Genomic DNA, 26,145 nt, shown 5'->3' on the forward strand with positions numbered 1-26,145 from the left:
ACTTCACTAAGCCACCGGACATAACAAGGCCCCAGCACAAGTTTCCTGTTGTGACCTTCACATTAAAATAAGACATTGGTAAAGGAAGTCGGTTTATTTATACAGCACAGTTTATTTAAAAGGACACCTCGAAAGAAAGAAGGAAAGACAAGAATAAAGAAACAAACAAAGAAAGATCAATCAAATTTTATTTGTATAGCCCATATTCACGAATCACAAATAACTCAACATCTTCTGTCTTAACCCTCAACAAGAATAAGGACAAACATAACCATCTTCCATTAAGAACAATAGAGAGAAAGTAAAAACAATAGAATTCTGAATGTATTCTCTACAATCTAGATGGGTAGATGTACTTTATTGATCCCAATTTGGGAAATTATTGAAATATCTGACTTTTATTCCCGGAAGTTTACGGTCAGACTTTTTGAATAATATCTAACTTCTGAGATTTAGGTCAGAATTCCATTTAATTTTCCAAAACATTTTTTTCACATTTTTTCAATCATCTACCCTATTCCAGAGACATGAAGATATTGTACTGAATAATAATCTATTTTCAGTTCTCGGGGGGTGGGGGGGCTGTCTCAACTTGGGGGCCCTGCTTTGCCCACCTTGCTGCAACGCCCCTGCTGAATATTTTAGACCCAACACAAAGAGGAGATGTTCACAGAGGACTGATAAATGATACAGATAGAGAATTATAATAAAAATGCTCAACTGACTGACAGATTACTTTAAATTACTTTGTTGCTGAGTTACTTTCAGATGCATTACTTTGCATTGCATGCCGTTTTCCAGCGTGTTTTTCAACTGACAAAGAAAAGGCTTTTGTTGATATAAAATTGTGTCATTAAACAACAGGAACTTGTCTTATAGAAAAGCTTTTCCGGGTTCCAGTGGAAGGTTTGCCTTGTCTTGGAGATAAATTAGAGTACACTGCCATCTGCTGTCAGAGTTCTGTCAGTGAAGAACCAGATGAAGAAGCAGTGAACCAGCAGTTAAACCCTCACACTGCTGAAGTGCCCATGAGCTGTACAGTAAAGATCTGATGTCAGCCATCTGCTGTGGTGGGGCCGAGCCGGACTTCCTGAATGCAGTGCTTCATGCTGTTATCTTCAGTCTGTTACCTTGTACCTGATGATGCACTTTGCCAAGTGAAGTGGGGCAGAAAGCACAGACAGTGGGTGTTGGAGGTATGATGTCATAGTGCTACTGGGTGGATGAAGTGTCACATGGTACAAAAGAAACTTCGTAAGAGGTTTGTGCAGTTCAGCAACTTAGGACGCTTCACACAATAAGAGCACGATAGCTGCTTTGAACTTGTTTAAAAGGGTGAGAGACTTCTGTTTTCAGAGAAGGTACAGATACAACATTTAGAGACATTTCCAGAAAATGCTGTTCAACGGTTCAATGAATCAATAAATATCGAAGTTAATGACAAATATTGATGAGTAGGGTTTTGTATTCCCAACTGTATTTTCATTAGTTTGAGATAATTTGACGGAACACAACTTTATTCAGGAGTGTGGAGAATGTGAATAGAATATGAACTACAATGATTAAAACTGTTTTCCTACCACAAGATGGGGTCAAAACATAAAGGGATATTACACAGTGTTAACTGAAAAAATCCCACATTGACACTCAGTGACAGCCTAAAAGATTATCTTTATAAAATATATTGACTCAGGACATTTATTATACATTATGTTAGAAAATAAGTTAAAATAAGAGGCAGTTTGATCAGAGGCCGCAGGGAGAAAAATACTGACCCATGAATCAATGACATGTGGATGAGAGCACACTGAACCCTGTGAAAGTGCCCTGGATGTTTGTAGCAAAAATAATAACTTTATACCTGTGTAAATTATCTGATGAGCTCTGCAACATGAAGGATATATTTCAGTGTGGAAGGCTTATAGTTATTTTTAATGTAGCTAGATAGATAGATAGATAGATAGATAGATAGATAGATAGATAGATAGATAGATGACTAAACTACTGACTAAAATGTGGAATCACTCTCTTTCCAAACAGAGAGTTGGACACTTTCAACACCAACCTGTTTAGACATGAATCTTTATCTGTGGTGGTTTTCCCCACTGTTCTTAAAGGAGAAGTCCCATCATTCCACTTTACACGTTTGCACGTTAGCTGAATAGGTCCAGTTTATTCAGGCTACTTCAACATGATAGCAGTGTTTTCTCTTCTAAATGAATCATATTTATATTAGTTATGGTTATCAGCTTAATCCTGATAAACACCTGGTGACGTGTTTGCTCGGCAATTTGTTCTAGATACTTCTGTTAGATAGTGTTTTGCTGCACCCTGTAGGCTATTCTGCATGGTATGCACACACACACACACACACACACACACACACACACACACACACACACACACACACACACACACACACACACACACACACACACACACACACACACACACACACATTTATATACAATTGCACACAAACACATTTTCTGTCTTTGTTGTTGTGAGGAAATGCCCTAACCCCCCACACACACAACACAAAAAGAGCATACAACAGTTGACTATAAAATGACTAATTGTGTTAGTCAGAGACAGAACTAACTTCGGCGTTTGTCACGAGGTTAAAGCCTTATGACCTTTTGATGAACAACACTTTTCTCTGGTTATTTAATTCCATCAGACAGTCATGTGTTTGGTGACATTGGGATGAGCCTGATAAAGTGGCTGTTCTTGCCAGGGAGGAAGCAGAACTCTGGCATTGTTAAGGATTCTGTGTGCAGCCTGACACGTAATACATTCCCCCGCTGCAGCAGAGGGTTTCACTTCCATACCTCAGATGCCCTCTGATCCATTTGGAAAAAATAAATGGTTTGCCACATGTTAAATGTTGATATTTCTGGAATTTTTTGCTTAAAAAAATGATTAAGGGACTAAGACCAAACAAAATAACTGGAATCAACAGTAAATGAAGGACTGAAGCCTGCGGTTTTTTTCTGCCTGCTGACTGCCCCACCATTCTGTCCTCGAGAGCCCATAACACAGCAATTACTCACTTCCTGTGTTTGTTACAAAATTGTCTTCACTGAGTTTCAGGTCCTCATTGAACCACATGATGATGATACAGCAATAAGGTGTTGTGCCATAATGCATCAAACGTGATACCATAAAATGGTGTGCCTTTCGGCATTCAATAAATTTGGTTATCAAAATAAAATATTAGATATTAATATTTTATTATTAATATTAAATAATAGCTTTAATTGATTAAAGTTACCTCGGGGCACCACCCTTCAAAGGAAGGGAAAAGATAGCCAATTTATTGATTAAGTCTCATAGATTAAGGTTCTAACTACAAATTTTGGAACTCTGATTAACAATTAAATTAATAACTATAACCAAAATTACCATATAGATAGTTAGCTAAGTTGAAAGATATGGGGTTCTTGACAGTGTAGAGGTTGGCGAAATTCACTTATGCAACATTAATAAAAAACATTTGTGAAAGAAAAACATTTATTATGAATATAATAAAGTATAAAAACACAAATTACTAACGGTCTAATTGCTAAACAAAGATAGGTATGTGTGTATACATGTGTGTGTGTCTGTGTGAGTCAGCGTGCTTTCAAGATGGTGGCTGGCCAAAGAGATAACACCCGTCCCCCACCTATTGGAATGTTTACGACCTGTAGAGCTAATGAGGTGAAGAGTTATGCGTGTGTCTGTGTGTGTGCCAAATTAGAGGAAGTTACTAGATTGGATGCAACGAAAGACTGTGAAGAGCATAACAGACTAACATTACTTTCTCAATAACTTGTACCCAAAATATCACAACACCACAAATCAAACTTATAAACCTCACACAGAATCGAATAAACAGTCTTGCTTAGCCTAGTATAATTATTAAGCCCAGTTGTGTTACCAGTCCGTGGAAAGGGGAAAAAGGAAGTTGCTGTGCAGTTCGCAGTTTTGTGTCGTCTTGCTGGTTTCGGTTGAGCGGTATAGCTCAGTTGCTGGCTGAAGTTTTCCTGCAGGACATCGCATCGCTGCTAGGACGTTGGTAGAGCTTGGAGGGCGAGGAGGTTTCCTTGCTGAGATGAGCTGGAAGCTGCACCTTTGTGCTCCTCTCGAAGAGTTGGATGGGAAGAGAAGATGTGAGCTGGAGAAGAGGCTCCACAGCCTTCCCTCCTGTGGAAGGATCGTAGGAAGAGGCAGGAGAGGCTCGACAGCCTTCTCTCCGTTGAGGGAGTTTAGAAAGAGAGAGATCGAGAGCGAGAAAGATCCAGAAGCTGGAGAACTTAGCTTATATTGGCCCGGTGACCTCACAGGTCATGGGGTCCAGAGTGACCAATGGGAGTTGAGACCTGTGTCCCTGGAGGGGGTTTCCACCCCTCTGTGTGAAGTTGATGCCCTCTGGGACATTGAGTTCCTTGCTCTGGTTTTTAATGGCCCCTGGGAGACGGAGTCCTGGAGGGACATGCTGCTTCCGGCTTTGATGGCACATGTAGGCCGAAGTGTGGTTTCACACAAAACCATGGCCCAACAAAGGTATATCAGAAAAGAAACCAGATCATTTTGTGTGTGGTACCAACTTTGAGCAAAGTGCAGTGAAACACGACAATATATCTCAATATTATTATAGTGTTGTGATGAAACACAAGAAGTAGAGTGGTGACATGTTAGTCTGTTGTGAGTTAGGAAATGAACTTGAATTGAAAATGAATTTCATAAACACACACACACATTGAGAGGGCACAGACAGATAATGAGACCAGGGAGTCTCTGGGCACAGACACGTATGTAGCACATTAAATACTTATTAATATTTTTTTTGAAAATGAAACTTTTTTATTCACACTGGACATGAAAATATGTATATGTAAAAATCATATGAATAAATATTAGAATCCCATTCTTAATATGTAACTGAAATTAATTTCCTGTTTGACTGCCACAGCCTACATACTGTGTCTGTAAACCACATGTTTGGTTTTCATATTCAATCTAACTGAATTGATTGACATATTAATTTGATTTGATAAAGAAACCCTCCTATCTCTGCATTGTCAGAATACCATTAGTTCTATGTCAACATAGACGGATCATTTTCTTCCATAGAGACAATCAAATGGCCTCATTTGTTACAGTATAAATCAGTTTTATTCTCGATCAAACTAAGCCAGACAGCAGACGATTACACAAAGGTCTCAGACTTTCAATAACAACCCAGAATAGCTTCTCTACTGAATATTTGAATGAGCCCCAAAACAAAGGTCACTGGTTGGAAAGAGGACACGAACATCAGTTTCCTCCATTATGCTCCATCCACACCACATCCCTGCAGTTATTCTAGTCTGCATGTTGGAATAAACATTTGTATTCCTCATCTTCTCCTTTCCTTGGGTGAATTTACAACAGATATAACAGATGTGTGAACAACACTTGGATCTTATGTTATTTTTCTGTCATGGTCTGCACCTTGGCCGCCCCTCTCTCGTGTGTGTGTGTGTGTGTGTGTGTGTGTGTGTGTGTGTGTGTGTGTGTGTGTGTGTGTGTGTGTGTGTGTGTGTGTGTGTGAGAGAGAGAGAATGTGGTGGTTTCCCTCTGCAGGTCCCTGGCACACCCACAGCTGATCACCACCAATCATCCTACTGCAGTATATGAACTCTGGTCTTCACTCCAGTCCAATCATTGCCAGATTATACATACGACTGGTAGTATCTTCCAGTATTGGCTCAAGTTTTGCTACTGTCTTTGTGCTCTGTCAGCCTGCTTCATTAAACTGTTATTATACTGTCAATCATTGTCTAAGTCGTGGGTTTGGGTCCAACCCTTGCTGACAGACAGCTAGAGAGTAAATGACCCCAAAAACGACTTGTGGAGTTCCCCAAGGATCAACTTTAGGGCCACTACTTTTTAATCTTTTTTCACCGATATTGGTTCACATCTCGGGTTAAGTGAAACTCATAATTACGTTTCATTTCATAATGGTTCGGCTTCATTGAGGCTTGGCAGGCCGAAGCAACCAAGGACAAACAGGAGGTAAAGTCAGGGCCTCGGCAGTACTTGCTAACAGGAAGATGAAACAGTCAAAGGTCAATGTATAAACAAGCAGGTAGTCCGCAACAGGCAACAGAGGCCAGAAAGATACAGTGTGGAGAGCACAACAGACAATCTGGGAACAGGTAGAGTCAGGTGGCTTAAAGGTGGGATAAGGGGTTATTGTATTGCAGGAGGGTGTGGCACATTCTGACATGACAGCAGAGGAAGTGCTATGGAGAAGGAAGATGAATGGATGAATGCATGCATGCATAGAAATGCACTCAGTAAGGTGCATACCACCCATCAAGGCCCAGCAGTCCCTTTAAATTCACTCAAGCTGCACCAAATTGCGCACACTCATAGATATCATTCCTCTTATTGTGCCTGATTTGATTTCATCAATATTTCTGCATTATTCCTTAAAAGATTCAGTAAAATGTCAAAAAAAATAACCTTATCGTGCAATGCCCAAGGCAAAGAAAGATTCCTTCATCTGCCCATTTCAACAAATCCACTTGAAAAGTTAAAAGGTTCTCCCCACCTCACCCTTCCACAGAGTTTCAATCAAATAGTTTGAAAACTGCTGGACAGACTACCACCAGGCAGTATGGGCCAGGGAGGCACCCATTACATTTTTATGGATCTTCAGGAAAATAATCAGGCACAGTAAGGGACCTGATATCTATCAGTGTCTGAGTTCCATTCTTATTTTACTTTATTAATGATTTTATAGGTTTAACACCCTTCTTATCTATTATATTTGTTGTTGAAACGTTCTCATTGTTTAGTTCATGCATTTTCATAAACTTATTTCTCATATGCATTAGTCTCAAAGTGTTTACTGTCTTATTATCAGCTTGTCACTCCTTTGTAAGGCACTAAGAGTTTTACAAAAGGTGACATACAATTAATGTTGCTGTGAGTGTGCATGTGTTGTTCATGAGCTCTAGTGTGTAGCTTAGTTCTCAGTAAGGTCAGTGAGTTATTGGGAGAAACACTGTAATGATCTCTGAAAACAGATGCTGAGCTTTTAAAATATCTTCTGTAGTCTCAGCAAACCACATATTTCATGTAAATAGACCCTTCCACATTCCGTGGAGCGGTCTGATGTTTCTACATCAGCAGCCTGTAAAGTTTTGGTAAATTCCATTCAGCTGACAGGAGGATCACTGCACAGTAGTTTTCCGATTCCTGCCATCTGCCTCAGGTAATCTGAGTCGAGATGCTAAGATAATAATGGGTGTGCCCCAAAGAGCAAATTCAGCCGAGAATTTGCATTAAGAATATTTAAAAATGACACAGTATTATAAATAATAAAGTTACAAAACTGTACCACCCCTATATCCCAGGAGACATGCAGTACTAGAGGAATACTATATATATATGTTAGTATTATTCAAATAATAAACCATGAATTAACAGTCATACTTTGGCAATACCTCTTAGTACAAACACTATTGTAATACTATTCAGTGACTGAGGAAGAGCAGCTCACTGCCTCCTCTTCTGCCTGAAGGGGTCTGTCCTGCCCCTGCTCTGGACTAAAGTGGTGGGCTGACAGACAGACATCTCTAGAACCACAGCTAGTAATCTAATAGCTTTGAGCAGACTGTTTTTAGGGGGTAGGAAGTAATTAAAATTTGGACTGACAAACTTATTTTTCATCATTAACTGATTCTCTATATTATGGAGCTGTCCAGATCAAGTCCATCTCTTGTCTATCAGTTCTGTAAAATGGTGTTAAAGTGAAAATGTCCAATCTCAGTTCAGGATGTGTAAGTAATATACACACAAAAAGGCTGAACAGTTTATAAGTAGTGTTTAGTAAACCAGGCACATACTCTGGACTATGTCTCTCTCTTTTTATAATTAAATCAAGCAAGAACTCGTTATTGTCCAGAATCCATCTCTCTCTCACTCACAGGGTGAGCAGACTGGAGTCATTAAAGGGAAACATTCGCAGAGCAAAACATGCAGAGACTATGTAACATAAAGCATCCACCCGAAAACACCACCTCAACATTTTGTATGATATTGAAACACAGTCGTATTGCCATAAACTCTCTTGGTATGCTGATGACATACGACTATACATAAACAAACCATCCTTCTCTTCTACTCAATCCACAATCTGAGTCTGATCCCAGTAATGTTTCATTATTTCAGGCTTGGCTCGTTTGCTGTGTCTTACAGGGAGTTTGATGGATGGTTCACATCACATTGGTCTCATGTGTTTTGTGGGCAGACTGAGGTCGTTTGACTCATTGGGATGATTTTAGAGTCAATGTTTTTCATAAAATGAAACTGAATTTTCTATATAACTGTTCACATGTGTAGTTTATATATATATATATATATATATATATATATATATATATATTCTGAGGTCTGTTTAATAATTGACAATCTTCTGAATAAGAACTCTGTAATTCAGCTCAATATGAAGCATTGCAGAAACAAAACGAACGTTGTGCTTTTACTTTCAAAACAAAGATCAGAACTTGGGCTGTGTGTTTGTGTCAGTGTCTCAGTCCGATATGGTGAAATAAAAATTATCAAAATAATCTCCGCATTGACTGCTACAAAGCCCTGGTAACCTGTTTATAATATTTTTGTATTAATATTGAACATACAAAGAGTCCAAATCGCACACCAAATGACACTGCACTTTCCTGGGCCACTAAGACAGACGTGCCAACTATGAAGCTGATAAGATGAAGGATTAGTGAGATACGCATTTGAAATCATTCAATGTTGTTTCCAACTGCTGTGCCTTATTCCTATTACCAAAGTCAAACAGGCTAAATAAGACGATGTTAATATTGACTTTCAGTGTTCCACTCCATCTCTTTACCCATTATGTAATGCACACAATAATATATTGTATAAAAACTGGGTGACGTGGTATGAGTTATGATCATGAGACTCCACGGAGTTCTGAGTAACTGAAACATGATATCAGAGCGTTTCTGAATGCTTGAATCCCCTGGAGCCCATTTATGAGTCAGACCATAACTACATGGACACAATGAAGTAAACTAATATTTACTGTTCCAAAGTTTGAACACTTGTGTCTGTGCTCTTCCAGCTGGTTTCAAAAGTGAGTCACACTAAGTGTAGAGAGAGTGAGAGATTTGAGATTGATTGAATGGGGGCAAAGTCTTCCTGACTGCATTTACGCTGAGCTTCATTTGTTGCTTATTATGTTCAAATGTTTCTGATATTTTGTGCAGACACTCAATGAAATAAACCACCACCATTGTTTTGTCGAAAGGCCTTTATTGAAACTACACACACACACACACACCCCAAAAAATGCAGGAACTAAATACATTCATATATATATATATGATATATTTACCCCTTCATAGTACATCTCACTGAGGCAGAACTGTGTTTTTCCAATCACAATGTTTGCAGTTATACAAACTCTTACCATGTACACCCCTCTTAAGCTTTATAAACAAGCACCCTCTGAGAGACACCCTCAGCCGGAAATTATAAAAACAACCATTTACACACACACATACACACTATCTGAAAAGGAACCTTTGGCTTTAGCAGTCGCTGTCAGAGAACTTATTGCCAAGAATGATTGACAGCTGTTCAGTAGCCACCATCCTACAGAAACACAGAGAGGCCACGGTTAGCGCTCACTTTCCCTTCTTCCCACCTCTGCTCACTGACACACAAACTGAAAAAAAAAATCAAACATACCAAAAATGCTGCATCTTAAAAAAAATACAAATAATAGTCATTGCAAATGATCCTGTGCATATATTTCAGCGACCATGAAGGTATTTAACAGCAGATGGCCGCGGCTGGCAGCTGATTGGTTGGTTGCTATTGAATACTTTCAGGGTTTTTCTGCATATAGAAAAGAAAATGTGACATGCACAAAAGGGTAATGTAAGCAACGCAATGTAGTAACACCCTGATGGGCTGTAAGACGTGTAGTTTTGCTGACATTTCACATTTAAAAGGAGAACAAAATACAAAAATACAAATATTCAACAGAATAACAAAATGACAAAATAAAGTGAAAAAACTGATTTGTATATGGACATGATACAATTTTGTATATACATACATACATACATACATACATACATACATACATACATATCACATGGAAATTTGTATACAGGGTTTTTTACAAGCTCAACTATATATAGCACTTAAGCATCAGAGGTGCTCAGCTTTAGTGTGAAATCCTCAACCAAGGTTTTTTACTGCCCCACAGGGCAGGAGAGTAAATTCAAGCATTCTGTTGCCAGTTTGGGAAGTGTTTTCTGTTTTTTGGGTGACACCGTGGGTGAGCTGCACCTGCATCATGTCAGGGTTGAGCCGATTGTTGGTTTGGTGGTAAATATTATGAGTGCAGGATTCTAAATGTACCCTGTGGAGTTTTTGTCTGTTTACATTCAGCCTTTGTCACCACGTGTGCATCCGATAGGCCTGACAAACACAGTGAATACATTCCTTTCTCGGTGCATTACCACCACAGTCACCGCAGTCCACATAAATGGAAATATCCTTACCCAGATCAAGAATTCTGACCCTGCCAGTTTCCGATGTGGCCAAAATGCAGAAATGAGTCATTAATGGCCGATACATCTGGCAAATGCTAAAATTGTATAGGATATAAAGAACTACTGCTTAGTCACATTAGAAATCTAGGTTTCAGTGATAACTGCCACGATGGTGTAAATACTGTCTCAGACAAATATTTAAATCTTAAGAGATAACGATAACCGATGATCACTTCAGATAATGAGAATCAACTTTCAAAACCCTGCATCCGTTAAACACCCAGTGTTTCTCTTCCCTTTAGCTCACCCACTCGCCAACAGGAGACCTGACAGTAAGAGCAAGCACCACTGCAAAGCTTCTCACTTTACGTGCAACAGCTATTTCAGGACAGAGGAAACTGATGATGCGTTATGAGAACTTGGTAGAGTCAGAGGAGCTGAACACTTACAGGTACCACACTGCTATGATGGCCTTAGAAATAACTTAACCTTACAGGTACGGATGGTGTGATGACCCCAGCACACGTATATTTTTAAAAAACCATTTACAAAAATAAATATGTACGACACAAAACTATATTCAGCTGTGAGTGGATTTGGTGTGGGGTTGAGTTGAGGATGTGTCTCTAGGGTTTCAAAAGTGTTGTATCCTTTCCCACCTGTCCTGATCACATCCATTAGTTCAACAAGGTTCTATGGAAAACTGTTTGTGTCGGAATTCATTGGTTTTTCAGCATATCCCTGCTGCGGCATGTGCAGTTGGGTCAGCTGGTGCTGGGGTGGTGGGTGGGGGTTAGATGACTTTGTACGTCAGGTAGTCGCAGAGCGGAGTCGGAATGGCCAGGGTCTCCACCTGCTGGGTGGTCATCACCCGGCGGAGAGCCATCCTGCAGATGTGCTGCAGACTGGCAATGCTACGAGGAGACTCCCAGAAGTGCACGCTTCCATCATGAGTCCTGCAACAACAGAAAACAGAATGGTGACGAAATATCCCATAATACCAGCTCTGAACTGGTTCAGTTACCTGAAGAGGGAGTATGACCCTCTGTGATCAAGAACAGCCGATTGTTCATTAACACACACAAATCAAATCTGATGGCTGAATATAAGACACACATGCCGTTGCCATGGAGGACTAAAAGCGTGGAGGGTGAAGGGCGGCCCTCAGTGGACTGAGTGGGCTAGGGGGGAGGGGGTCCTGGTAGTGGCTCCACTGGTGTGTGTGGGAGTTTGGAGGTAATTAGGTCAGAGAGGATAGAGAATTGTTTGCCAGGTAAGAGGTGGAAAAACTTTATTCTTTTAGACTAAAAAAAATTTGTCTAAACTATGACAGGTCAATATTAAAGAACCAGCTGCTGGTTGGACAGTAACACCCTCCATTAGTGAGACCATTGTTTGTTTTGTATATTTTGTATCCCTCAACTCCAGAGGTGCTTTATAGAATTCAACTCAGGGGACACACTTGGACAGGTTGTAGTCATCACATTTCCAGTAATACAGTTAAAAAGTGTGATATATTGCCCTGCCAAAACTCTTTACAATCAGTTTCAAGTTTACAAACTTGTATTTATAGTGTTATCTACAGTATATACACACACCTTTGTGCTTGTGAACCACCATATCAGCTCACTCCTTCCTGCATGTTATACTGTCAGCACTGTGCAGACCTTATCTGATCCAGACTACCTCATTTTGCTCTCAGAATTCACCTGCATCAGGCCTTTTTCAATGTTCTTTGACAAGCTTTTATCACACCATTTTTTCTGATTTCTTCTTGGATATTGTCTGTAGAGGTAGAGGAGGTTCATGCAGTGTCGGTCACGTTCTGATCGTTTACTGAAACAGATAATCCCCCTGCCGGTGCAAAAACACTCACTCCTCTGTTTTTCAGTGCAAGGTTGTGTAAATAGTGAACTGTGTGTGGTGTCATTTTACCAGGACCATCACAGTTCTCTGATTTTGGCAGCATGTTTCCTCCTGTACATCCCAACCTCTGCTTCAGCTGTGTCTCAGCCTGTGTTCTGTCTATAATGCTTGTGTACCCTCCTCAAATCTTTGACGTTTACGTCTATTACTCACCATGTGGAGTCATGTTGCATTAGACACAACCCAGGCCAAAACTGAGAAAGCTGAGCTGATCACAGGTCCCGTATTATCTTATTTATAATGTAATCAATTTTTTGTCAGTGATCACAGGTAAACTGACTTGTTTTTGATTAAGGTTGTACTTTGTGACCTCTATTTTCAATCAAGTCTATCTAACCTGTTTTTTGTAATTATACATGAGATCAAAAATCATTAAAATGTTCTAAATAATACTATCCTCTCAGATGACACAGTGAATCATTTAACATTATTGCACTGGGTTGTTCTCAGTTTTATTATATAATTGTATCTCAGATCCTCCTCATTAAGACTGCGAGAGTGCATTACAAGCACACAGGGAGTTCCGTGGAAATTTTCCAACTAAACTAAATCTATCTCAGAATGTGCATGTCCTGCAAATTGGCACCATGAGCTGAGATAAAACATGGCTCCTTTGGCTCCTTTATCAAAAAGGTAAAAGTCAATAAGGTGTGGCTGATGTTCTGTAATGTGAGCTGTGTGTTTAGGATAATGTGTGTCTGAACATGTGTCGGTGTCTTACCCAGCCGAAAGGACACTTCCTTCAGGAGAGAAGGCACAGCAGAGGCCATTAGTGAGAGGCGCGATGGCCTGAGGTGCCCTTTCCTCGATGCTCCAGAAACGAACCAGTCTGTGCCACAAACACAGAAAACTAGAGTTACAGTCATGTGGTTGTACGCGTCCGCCAACCAGCCAGGTAGCAGTTTACATTCATGTCTGTCTAGACTATTATAATGCTGTATACGTGGAGAAGTGAAAACTTTGCTTTGCTTTCTGTCTGCACACAGCAGCCCCCTTATTTTGAGCTATCTACTGATAAAAAAACAACACTCAGATTAAAAGATTAATTTCCTCTAAGCACATCTTAAATTCCATAGAAATACATGTTTATCTTTCTGTGGAGGGAACACAAAGTCACTTTTCTAATCATTCGCATGACTTACAGTATACTGCATCTTTGCAGAATGTAAAATAAATACATTACACTGCTGATCAATCCGTTATAACTGGCTGTGTTTCTCTAAAAAACTTCAGTAGGAAAGCTGCACTCTCTGTTTTCCCCCACAGCCACCATTACGTGGAGCTTCCTGCTGCTGCTTTAATTGACATATTTTCCACAACCAGTTCAACGCTTGGCCAGCCAGTGGCCAGAGTGATTAGTAGCTACCCTGTGACAGGCATGTGACCCGTCAACACAGACCGACATACAGGAGCTCTGTGCTCTCCAGCCCCATTAAGACTCATGACTCCAGCAGGACTTAAAAACAAGCTGCAGCAAACAGTGGAACTTTTCTGCTGCGCTCTGCTGTTTACATTATCTGTCCGCGTGCACTAATAGGCTTGTGGAAAAAAACAGCTTCAGTGAACAAACATCCTCATGAGAGGAACTCGGATGAACACATGGGTTTGTCAGGGCTTATACTTAAGTCACCTTTCAGGAGTTCAATGCTTTGAAATATAGATGTTTGTTCTTGATTATCTGCGCCTGCTGAAATAGCCCTGCTTTTGGACCCCATAGAGGCCAACAGTAGTCTTCACACTGAGGCATCGTAAAATGATAATGAATTTTGAGGTTTTATATTGAAAGTACTGACATGCTAACCATTTCATTTTAAACGTAAAAATTGCTATAAAAGTGATAAGGAAAGGTATTAAAAGTCAACTCAGAGATCCACCACTAAAGTCAATGAAACACAGAAGTGGACACTGAGATGTATGTTAGTGTCTTACCTGTCATCGGTGATACTGGCGATGTGGCGACCGTCAGGACAGAAGCTCACGCTGCGAACCCAGCGGTCATTTGACCCTCCAGCAAAAATGGGTGATGGAGGAGGGAAGAGATGGCTGGAGAAGGATGAGAGTAAGGGTTCAATAACAGTGACATATGTAAAAAAAAAAGTCGATGTGTCGATGTGTGTATGACTTGATGAATGAAAAGCAAACTTTTATTCAGTTGAAATGAAGCAGTGAACTTGTTCCATTCAGTACAGCTCAATTAATTAAAGCATTATTTGTTGTATGACCAGCAGCTAATGTTAGCAATGATAGACAATTACTGTTTATTGCTGTTTAATGGACAATACATCAACTTTATGACCCAATTTACACAGTTTTAGCATTTACCATTATCCTCCAAATTCCCCTTGTGACTCATGTGACCTAACAGAACAAACTATAAAAATATAACAAATAAACAATATTTCGGCATGAAAGGTATTTCAAGCTTTTTAAACAGACTTTAAGTAAAGATGCTGAAGTTCTAATAACTGGTAAATGGATTTGTATGGTTATGACACCTTCTGCCTTTGTCTTACCCAAGTTCCAGCAGGATGGTGCCCTTGTGGTGGTCCCATACAATGACCCTGGTGTCATGAGAGGCAGTGGCCAACAGTGCCCCATCTGGTGAAAAGTCACAGGACACCACGTCATTGTGGTGCCCCTCCAGCTTCCGGATCAACGTGTACTTATCCATGTTCCATAGAAACACCTGCAATGTGAAGAGGGGACTGTTATAGCCTATGGAATGATATGGAAACAGTACAGGTGAGCTATGTTAGAGTTAGTATTACTATCCTCACATAAAACATTTAGAAATTAAATTATGCAACAGGAATCAAAACAGAATTAAATTAAGGTGCTCAGTGTCATGTGAAAGCTTTGTAACATTAAGAAAGACCAAACAAACAAGAGCACATGTTACGTCAAAATGCAGCACTTCACCTACACTGACAATTATTATTAGTAATCCAACATTAAACTACATCAACACGTAAGTGTTATTAAACATACTAAATAAACACTTCTATTATGTAAAAAAAAGATTCTAGACAAAGAGAAAATAAAACAAGCAGTAACTTATGGTAACATAATTTTACTCCACTGGTTTCCCCTTTCAGAGTTTTAGTTCAGTGTTTACAAGAGGCTCGCACCTCCGGCAGAAGCCTAGGAAGAGAGACAGATACTGCAAGAGAAAAGAATATTTTATGGCCAAAGGGTTGATACCTCTGGCAAAGTGCACACATTCATACACACACAGACTGGGAGAAAGGGGATAATCTCGGGAAGACTTTTGCTTTTAACAGTCAGCCATGGTCTGAATTTTAGTATTAACATATTTTTCCTCTTGAATTCCTGTCGATAGACAAGTTACCACATTTATCAGCTGTTTTTTTTTAGATTTGTTCTTAAAGAAGTTTCAAGGGAAAAGCTGACATGTGTGGGGCACAAGTGCTCTGCAAAGGCACAAAGAACTGGTTTCATAATTATTTCTTTATATTAACAGTTAAATGAAACCTGCAGACAACATTTAGAAAGCAATGGCAGCTGCTGGCTAACACCTACGGAGCACTCACACGACCGCTTTGGAAACCCTGCTCACTCAGTTTGAATGTGGTGACAGAATGCGGTGCCAAACTACACTGTGGTTGCACAGCTTCACGTTGAGTTGTTTGGGGTAGAAGTTAAGAAAAGCTTAACTTTTCAAGATGCAGAGCAGGCATCAGCCAATCAAACCAAATGGATGCAAATAAAGCTCCTGCCTGACATCAAGCAACAGAAAGATCCTGGAGAGAAAGTGAGCCTGCTGTGTGCTCATCTGGTTGTAGAGTTGAGTTCATTTCCAATGTGCTTCCCTTTAGCACTGCATGGATCATGTTGTGTCCCAAGTGGGAAACTGATTGGCTGTGGTTATTATGGCGATTGCACCGGCACCAAGTATTAGACATGGTAACCATCAAGCATTAAAGCAACGCGTATTTGTGTGAGTGCTGCGTAACAAAGGGGGGAGCTGGCAGGTTGGTTGTTAAACTCTTGTGGCTGAACTGTTTTATCTAACTTGCCACTGACAGCAGTACAATGTCACAAAGGAAACATTTAAAGTGACAGTAACAGAAATCCTCATAACAGAAGAGAATCTAGTATGTGCAGATGGTTGATGGTGCTATTTAAAGATGAGGTGGGGGGAGTGTGAAGGAAGGTTTGGGGGAGAGGTGGGGATTGAGGTGGAATAGAGGGGATAATTTAAGCACCAGTTTAATGAGAGTTTTAAACTGAAATTAATAAAATAAACAAAGGAACTGCAACAGCAGAGGAAGACAGACACGGAGCAGCACCTACGTACAGAGTGACCTTGCTGGTCAGGTGCCAGGCTGCCCCTGGCCAGGCCTTTGGGCATTGCGCACTGTGCGTCCCCGGTTTACACCGGCTGCTCAAAATGTCAGCGCGGCGGTCCTTTCAAAACCAATCACACACTGAGCTCTGCCCCCACCTGTGACAGGGAGAGCAAGACACACACTGTAGGGACACACAAAACCTATCAAAGCTACCACTATGTCTACCATTACCACTATGTAAATGTAGAGCTGCAACACTGTAGATAAGGTGAATGAATGGTGGCCAGCCTGTAGAATAATTATCCAGAAACATATAGGCCTTAAGGGCTATAAAGGTATGTATGGTAAATAGCAATAGTGAAAACAGTGGTCTGCTCTGCATGCAAACTTCTGAACACCAAAATCCTTTTTTTCCCCCAATGCAAACAAAAACCAAACAGAATCTAGGTGCAGTTAGCTCAACTTATAAAGACACCAAGCACAGTTTGTTCTGTGGTGGGAATGGGAGGACAGGGCAGATGAGGAGTGTTTTAACTTGTAGGTTGATCAAGCATAACTGAACACAAGCAACTGCAAACAGATTAGCTAGAAAACCCATTGAAGTAAATAAAAAGGAACTAGTATACGTACTGCTTTGCCGGCGCCAACTGAGCACAAGATGGAGGAGTCTGGGGTGAAGGCGCTGCAGTACACCCAGCTCTGATGCCCCCGCAAAACCTTTGCCATGTTACCTGCAAGACAATGAAGCAGTGCACAACGTCTTTTACTCTCAAAGCTACATAGCTGTCACAAACCACACATAATGGATCATTCTTTTGATGCTGTAGAAATGTGGTGTGCACCTTTATTATTGAACCTACCAACTATTTTAATAATTGAACAAAGTTTTATTTGATCTTGTTTTAACTCTTTTCTCATCTGTAACACATTTTATTTTTGCAGCTGTGCCCCAATGCTGTGATTTTCAATTTGCTTTTAATAGTTTAATATTGTTTGCCTTAAATCTTTCATCTTTAACTTGTAAAGCACCTTGTAACTGTTTTTAAAAAAGGTGCAATATAAATTAAGTTTCTTATTAACATAATTCTGATTATACTTAAATGAAGGAAACCTTCGCAATAAGTGAAGATAAGAGGAAATGTATTTGTTGTAAATATTTTTTAGCAGCAGATTAATATACATTTACTGTTACTTAGTAAGAAGTGTTGGTTTTGGTCTTTTCATTAAACTTTTTGACAGTAAGAAAAAAAATTTATATTTTTATACATTGAGCTTGAACCAATAAAGAATAAATAGAGTATAAGCAGCATTTAACTGATTTTAACTGACTTGTTAACAATGAATGGAAGAGAAGTAGGTCATAGCAGTTAAGGTTTGAAGTGTGTTCACACAGACCATACAGCAGATGAAGGTCTCCCACAGTATCTGTGTGTCACTTGATTTCTCCGCAGACATTTACATACTGAAATAGATTGGGCATTAGCTGGACTGTTCTCTGCATTTAAAGCCTGGCCCTGGATCATTACAGCTGAGAATGATGAATATAAATGGTAGCTTTCTACAAGGACAGGTCATCTTCATACCATCATCTTTGAGGTCCCATACACGCAGGGTCTTATCTCTGGATGCAGAGACCAGCATGAGGCTGCCATCAGGAGCAAAGGTCAAGTCTCGCACTACATCAGTATGGTCCATCAGATTCAGCAACAGTTTTCCTGCAACAAGCCATTACAACAAACAGAGGATTAGTGAAGAACTTATCTCTCACTGCAACTACAAGTCAATTTAAGTCCATTTGATTTATATAGAACCAATTATTCAGAGCAGTTCTCATGTACAGCAGGTCTAGTCTATACAGAGACCCACTGGAATGAAAATATCTGGAATATATTGTTGACAGAAAAAACCCTCAAATCTTCCAGTTCTGAGGTCAAGAGAAAACTAAAAGGCAAAAAAACACAAATGAAACCACCTGATCTTTGATTAAAGTCTTCTCATACCACTGAAAATACAGATACATTCTCAAAGAGCACGAGTGCAATGACAAACACAACTTTTATGTCTACTGAACACATAAAACATAATCCCAGGATCAACTCTGAGTACAACACTGTGCCTACACTGGAGCGATATCATGTGATAGCATGTGTTCGAGCACATTACTGTGTATATGAATCACGCTGAGTTATTGGTAATGGCCTTTAAAGAGCTTCTGGAAAGAGTCCTGACTATCAGTGTGGTGAACAGTAGGGGTTTCAACGAGGCTCCAGAGTTGATCCACTCATTTCTGGTGCCTCCCCTGCCTCACTTTGGTGGCAGATAAGCAGGTGAGATCAGAATTGTTCTGGCTATAGAGTATGGCAGTTACTTTTCATACATTAAAAAGCAGCTTTATCTTTATTTCTAAATTTGTTCTGTGTTATAAATAAATCCACACACTGCTCCTCAGATGCTTTATTCTTCAATCACACTTTGCTTGCTTGTATCCTCCTCCACATTTAGTTTTTACTCGAGTTTAAAGATAGGTAAGGCCTTGGTGCAAAAGGTGGTTCATATAATCATTTCCCCCTGTTTGAATGAAAGTTTAATTTTAAAATAAAAAGTGTCTGCTCTGGTGGAAACCTGTTTTCACTAAGCCTACTAATGATGAGATTCCCTTCATATCTACTCACAGTGTGCTTATCATAATGTTACTACTGGTTTCTGTTCTCCACAACTTTGTTTTTCATTGTGTTACCTCCACAAAGGAGGAGGGAGAAACTGACCTACTTTCCATGAAATCTTGTTGAGGAGTGGTGCATGAGCAAATGAAGAACTTGTTACATTTTGGAGGAAATCCAGGTGCATGAGCTGATACAGAATTTTGTTTTCATTATTTTAACATGGCGAGATAGAGTGTTAGCTTTGGCAGAGGTACGTGTTTTCTCTAGTTTTCAAATGAAAACCTCATTCTTGTACTAGGCAGAAATGTGGAGCAGCTGATAAAAAGGCGTGAGTTGCATTCCGGGATGCAACAAAGCCAATGAAGTGTAGCTGACCAATAAGTGGATTGAACACACACAAGTAGTTTACAGAGATGCATTTTGGTTGACTTGAATTTATCACAATCTGAAACAACAAGTGAAAACGCCCAAAAAATTTAAAACCTATTCCACCAATATACAATATATGTAGAGATATATGTATATATGCAAAGAAGAACTGTATTTAATCATTGCATTTCCAGGCCAAGTGTTGAAGGGCAGTGATAATGGGCTACTGTATGAGCTGACAGAGAATTAAGGTTTTCTCAATTTAATTTAATCACAGTCTGATTTTCAACAGATGAAGGAGAAGAGGTAGTTAAGGCTTAACTACTTCTAATAACTATAATGTGTTCTCACCAGTGTAAACATCCCAGATCTTGATGCGACCATTGTTGAGGCCTGTTGCCAGTAGCAGCTGGTCCTGGCCGAACTTGAAGCGGTGCCACTCGATGTTTACACAGCGACTCTGCTTCTCTGGCACAGAGGAACCGAAAGCCATGCCCCAGACAATGTCACCGCAGTCGATGGTGTGCTCGCATGGCTCACCGGACGCTGGGATGAGCTGGCCTCCGTCACTGCTCTGACAGGATAAACGCCGCGGGCTCGAGGCATTGGTGTCCACTCCAGACTGGCTAGCTGAACTGTGACAACAGAGAGTGGAGAAAAATATACAAGAGGTGGTCAGTGGGCATATTTGGTTAATTAGGCCTGCTTTTGTTCAGGTATAGCAGCGCCAGTTAAGTTCCAATGACTAAGTGTGTATTGCACATTTCATTTTTAATATCTTCAAAGGGGAGTTTGAATGTGAAGAAGCAACAGTGGGAACAGTTTGGTTTGTATCAGCAGTGAGTGAACAAACATGACACGGCGCTGTTGCCTCACAGCAAGGAGATTCTGAGTTTGAACCAGCTGGCTTGTTGGGACTTTCTATGAAGAGATGGCATGTTCTCCCTGGGCCTGTGTTGGTTTTCTCAGCCATGACTGACCATTTGCAATTGAGCCTAACTGGCACAGTGTGTGGAAGACATTTGCAGGTTGGCGCTGAGCTAAAAGCAGGACCACAGCAGTCTGGCTATCCCCTGCTGTGTAGCTGGAGTAAAAATCCATGTCCTCACAGCTCGACTATGCTTAAATCTTAAATGTGGTTTAACAGCTGCAATGTTTGGTATTTTGTTTTTGGTGCACTGCGGGAAAGAAGCCGCTAACCAGCATGCTGTTTGGGAACAAAAAGTACTTGTTCTACAAACAATTTCAATATGAGAGTCACAAGGCCTGATTGACTGGAAAAAGAGCCTATTTAGCAGAAAGAGAGGTGATAAAGCAAGCCACGTGTCCTTGGCACTGTGGAGCAGCTCTTTGTGTTCATTCCTGCATTAGGTGGGATTCTGGGGACAAATAAGCTGCTGGAAAGTTCTACTGGCACATAGATTAGCCACAAAAAAATATATATATTCTCATCTGTTAACATTCAACGAGAGAGCAAATTATAACATGATGTTATATAAAGCAGTACAACTAAGGATTTGGGGCTTTCCTGGGCTTTCCGCTGCCTTAACAGCCACAAAAGATAAAACGTAACTCAATTTGTAGCAATAAAATTGTACTGCAAAGCAGCCAGTGGAATCATACTCCTGCTCCTCTCCACTCATGATTTCTGTATTTCAACAAATCTTTATTTTTTCCATATCTTTTTGATTTGGAAATGTTGGCAGGCACAAAATAAAGTGAACATGTATTCAGACTAATATTAGATTTGTCCTTTCTAATATGCACACATGAAAGTATGCTTTATCAAAGTGTGGGTAATGTGTGTGAACATATTTCTAGAACAACAGGTCAACAAGTGGCATTAAACCAATGACATGGAATTCAGGTGCATGTTAATCTCAGGTGAATTTGCTGCTTACATAATTCTAGTGATTTATCACTAAACTGCAGACGAGTACCCTTGAGTTTGACGAAGTGGAGTTAGTCTGTGTGAATGTCGCAACGAACTCAAATGCAACGGGCTGGATTTAGCTTGTAAATGCCTTTTGTCACTACAAGTTAAACAGAAGCCATAAAGTCGGCTTTTGTTCAGTGGCTCTGTGAGAGTGTGTCAATGTTATTCTAGATTAATCTTAATGCCCAAAAAACTCTCTCTCTATCTACACACACACATATACACATATATATATATACACATACACATATATATGAAAAATCCAACATCGTATTAGTTTGTAGGTCTATAATTCTTGAATTCACTACTCCTTGTCTGTGGCTCTCAGCTCCAAGCCCATTGGTTCCTACTTAGGAAATAAACCATTAATTTACCCATACAAAAACGATCACTCTTCGCCATCACTAATAACCCATTAGAAGTGTGTGGGGGTGTATTTATCTGCAGACTCCCTGCCCTCTACCGGTATGTTATTTTGCTGTGTTTGTGACATTTCTAAGCAGCAACCTTTGGGCAGTGGGTGTGAGTCCTCCAGCCAATAACAGGGCATGGAGCACACGGAAGGGACTCCAAAGGAGTGATCAGGTTACATCAGCATTTCTGACGGCCTGTGACATGGATGTAAACAGAAACATAGGTCTGCATGTCTGTTTGGGCGAGGGCTGGCTGAGCAAAACAAAAACATACAGAGCAGGTGCCACAGCAAACAGGAAGAAGTGTGCACGCCAGCTACATTCACAGAAAATCCAGAAAAACGGCACCTTCCCGCAGGGTTGTGCTGAAGTGCAGCTTTTTCTTCGTACTCTAGAACGTAACCGCTGCAAAACAATCAAAAAACGGTTTTTTTTCATTATATTTATCGGATTGACTGCGTTCCAAGCCTATTTGAATGGTGCTTTTACAAACAGCAAACGACAAATTTTGCATAGTGTACCTTTAAAAATGGCTCACAAATACAGTATATGCTATAGTGATTTTCTGAAACAGCTGGTCACTGTAGTTTTTAACAAACCGTTTATACAGAGGTCTCATACCAATAGGACTCCTTGTTATGCCTCTGCTTGTCAACACTAAAACAAACAAGCCAACACGTTGCTGCTCGATAGATAGCATGGCGTTCCAGATTTTAAGAAGCAATGACTCGTGAAAATGGGTTAAAAACAGGTGACACTAGGTTATGGGTGAACTATTTTCGGTGCATTATATGCCTTTACTACCATGTCAACGGTAGAAATATGACAGGAGGTCCGGGGAGAGATGGGGAATAACAGTCAACACGAGTAACATGCTGGAATTCAAGGAACCTTGCAGCTCATGGTCCATTTTAACCCCTGGATTACGAGGGCTTCTCTTGTTTTCACAAATTATGAATAAAACCTCATGCATGCTTGTGATCCAGACAAAGGTTTTCTGATATCTTTACAAAGTTTGCTCACACATTTGGCTGGTTAAGAAGTGTTTTGTTTACAGTAAATACTGTCGTAGAACATTTAATGATCTCTGTTTTACTGTTATTATTGTTTCTGTATTGGAATAAACATGGTTGCCTTGTTAAGGCAGTTGTAGTGACTGAGTGCAACCAAGTATCAACACTTACAAGCTCTTCAGGCATTTTGCCCAGGGAATGAGCCTGACAATGCGACGCCCCTGAGACCAAGCGAGGTAGGAACCATTGGGTGCAAAGGCTACTGTCCAAGCCTCACGCCCAGACTTCTGGTCGAAGGGAGCAACAGGCACCAGGAGTTCAGCGATGAACTTAGCCTTACCTGGAAAAAAGAACAACAAGGTTACTTCAGCTATAGGATCACTTATTAACTCTTTATAGCCGCTCTGTTTACTCAGGCCCACCCACAGGAATTCCAATCATCCAAAAGTAACATCCTCACTCTGATGCAGGCATCTGATTGGCTTAAGTGTTAACCAAATCATTTGTACAGAAACAGTGGGTGGGGAGCTAGATACACGGTGACAACAAGATAAATAAGTTAAATGTGCTGTAATATAATTGATTGAAACGATAGTGTGCAAGATTTTTGAAGGAATAATAATCAAATATATATACTTCACATGCTTTATCCATGTTTGAGCTCTGAATGAATAGACATTAAACTTCCCAGAGCCCAGTAGTATGAGGCCGTCAGATCTGAGAACACTTCCCTTTTAATTCTTATAGTTTACGGAAACTCAACTGATGGACTAATGCCTACAATTTCACAACTGTACATAAAATACAGGAAGCAGATGTTATCACCAGGGGGAAAAATATGACCAGGTTACTTTGACACATTTAAAAAAGAAAATCCAAATTTGAACCATTTTTTAAACAACACGTTATTTCATTGCTTATAACAGTTTAATAAAGAGTAATACACCCAAACCATGCATTCTGCAGAGGGCTAGGTAAATGTAAAAACTGGGGAAGAATGAGTCGACTTATCTTTGTAAGCACACTAGTGTGAAGGTAAATATAAAACCCCATGAGGTTGACTTAGAGTTACATACAAATCAAAGTTTGTGGTTCTGCAACTGGCTAAAGTTACACATTCTGACAAAAAAAAGGAAAAACGACGTGTTCAAATACTACACTGACGAAGAAGCACGGTGATCGTGCACACACGCACGTACGCCTCGGTGTTTGTGCTCGGGGAGGATATGAATCATCTGCTGCTGGTGTGTGGGGGAGGGAAGCTCAGTCTGCATCGGCAGCCCCGCCACAGCAAACAGCATTTATCAACATCAATGCATGAAAAAGCACGAAGAGTTGCACAAAATGAACCGATAGTCCAGACTAGAATGTTTTATGCCGGCTGGAGTTCATAGTTTGATTCAACCAGGACGGCGCTAGACCTGCATTTAACCCACATTCCGCTTCAGACATAAATACGGATCTCAAGTCGCCCCCGAGGCTCGGTGAACAGTGGCCGCTGCTCCGGAGCGTCTCCTACGCAGTGTTTAGAGTCCTGAGCGGGCGTAAGTGTTCTCAACGTACACTAAACATGATGTAAAACAATAATAATATAATATAGGTTAGCTACACTTTATTGTATAGATATAATAGCAGCTTAACCACTTCCGCCCAACACTGTGTACTGTACTGAGAGACACTTTAAGCTAGCTGACGTGTTGGGCTAACGTGTTTCAGCTTGTTAAAATAACAACATACTTCCTATTAGACCGTTGGAGACGTGCTAACGTGTAAACCGTGTGACGTGAGCGCGGCCACGCTCCTCCCGGGACTACCTCAGGCACAACCCACACGCAGCGCGCCTACTTACCTATTTCTTTTTCGTTTACAGAGTCTGGAAAGCTTGCCATCTAAATGAGCGCAGGAGAAAAATCCAAGCACGGCCGAGAAAACAAAGATAATCGGGAGGAAATAATCAACCGGGGCGGATTGAGACGGTGGTTTCTCCTCTTCCGATGTCTGCGAAATCCGGCCGAATTCCTCCGCCGAGCGCGACGTCCCGGATGGAAACTACAGTCGTCGTTTATTTAGCCGCTACTCCCTCCACAGAAGACTTTATTGCAGTTTCCTGTTGGAATCTGCCGCTCAGCTGCTCGGTGTTGACACTCTCACGGTTCAGAATCCCAGTGACACTGTTTGGTTTGGAGGCGTGAGGACGATCACGGGGGAAACAAATGGCTTCTGACTGAAAATAGAGGAGGAGGTGACCATAACACAGTGGGAGGGATTGCCCCCTCTACGTCAGCACAGTTGCTATGGTAATACTATTAAAACACCTCCCCCCGTTGTTGTTTTGTTTTTTTTCGTCATTTTTTTCTTTATTTTGACAACAAACAACAAAACGGTGCATTACTGCCACCAGCTGGCGGAGCATTTCAACACTTCAATCCAACGATAAACCTAAAACTTTACAAGTGACAAATCCCCACAAATGTTTGTTGCTGTTATCATTTTAGTTGAGATTGTGTTGTAGTGCATACTCACAATACTGCTGCCTGAGTTTTTCAGCCAACGCAAATATTTGATAGCTAATAACAAATTATAAAACCGTATCACTTGACATTTGTTTTTTATTTTATCAAACATTTTGGTAAGCAATAAAATCTGGTTTTAAAGTAGTTATGATGACATGGGCCAAGTCTACTGAATGATGAATGATACAGTGATTTTTTTTTCTAAAACACAACGGTGACATTAAATATAGCAGTGTTTTTAAAACTGTATCTGTCACTGCAAATTAAATCAATTTGCTATCTAAAAACACGCTTAATGTAAAACTGGTCTCATTGCCTGCCGTCTTCACTTCCTCCTGCGGCATAAACTGGATAATAATAATTCCCCTACTTCTGTTGGACACAGACAAGTCGGTAGTGTATGGCAATGACAGATAATAATACCCTTC

At 40.4% G+C, this 26,145-nt stretch overlaps 1 protein-coding gene and 1 long non-coding RNA gene across 2 annotated transcripts; both read right to left on the reverse strand.

Moving 5' to 3' along the window:
• Positions 1-10,344: 10,344 nt before the first annotated feature.
• On the reverse strand, positions 10,345-25,441 carry wsb1 (WD repeat and SOCS box containing 1). Its single transcript, XM_034604279.1, has 10 exons — positions 25,054-25,441; positions 23,376-23,544; positions 20,194-20,477; positions 18,394-18,525; positions 17,441-17,541; positions 15,014-15,186; positions 14,430-14,543; positions 13,222-13,329; positions 11,343-11,530; positions 10,345-11,290 (listed from the first exon to the last, which is right to left on the reverse strand). Exons 1-9 carry the CDS (start codon positions 25,091-25,093, stop codon positions 11,368-11,370), a joined length of 1,284 nt encoding a protein of 427 aa, XP_034460170.1. The 5' UTR covers positions 25,094-25,441; the 3' UTR covers positions 10,345-11,290; positions 11,343-11,367.
• Positions 12,126-13,018, reverse strand: LOC117772805. Its single transcript, XR_004615838.1, has 2 exons — positions 12,328-13,018; positions 12,126-12,283 (listed from the first exon to the last, which is right to left on the reverse strand). It is a non-coding gene; the product is annotated as an uncharacterized LOC117772805 (long non-coding RNA).
• Positions 25,442-26,145: the final 704 nt, after the last annotated feature.

The sequence above is a fragment of the Hippoglossus hippoglossus genome, chromosome 13, assembly GCF_009819705.1.
Source record: "Hippoglossus hippoglossus isolate fHipHip1 chromosome 13, fHipHip1.pri, whole genome shotgun sequence".
Taxonomy (NCBI): domain Eukaryota; kingdom Metazoa; phylum Chordata; class Actinopteri; order Pleuronectiformes; family Pleuronectidae; genus Hippoglossus; species Hippoglossus hippoglossus.

Coding starts and splice junctions, on each gene's coding strand:
- wsb1 (XM_034604279.1), bottom strand. CDS start 25,093: ATGGCAAGCTTTCCAGACTCTGTAAACGAAAAAGAAATAG. Junction 17,542..18,393: donor ATGGGACCTCAAAGATGATG/GTATGAAGATGA, acceptor ATTGTCTTGCAG/GTAACATGGCAAAGGTTTTG. Junction 11,531..13,221: donor GGAAGTGTCCTTTCGGCTGG/GTAAGACACCGA, acceptor CTGTTGTTGCAG/GACTCATGATGGAAGCGTGC.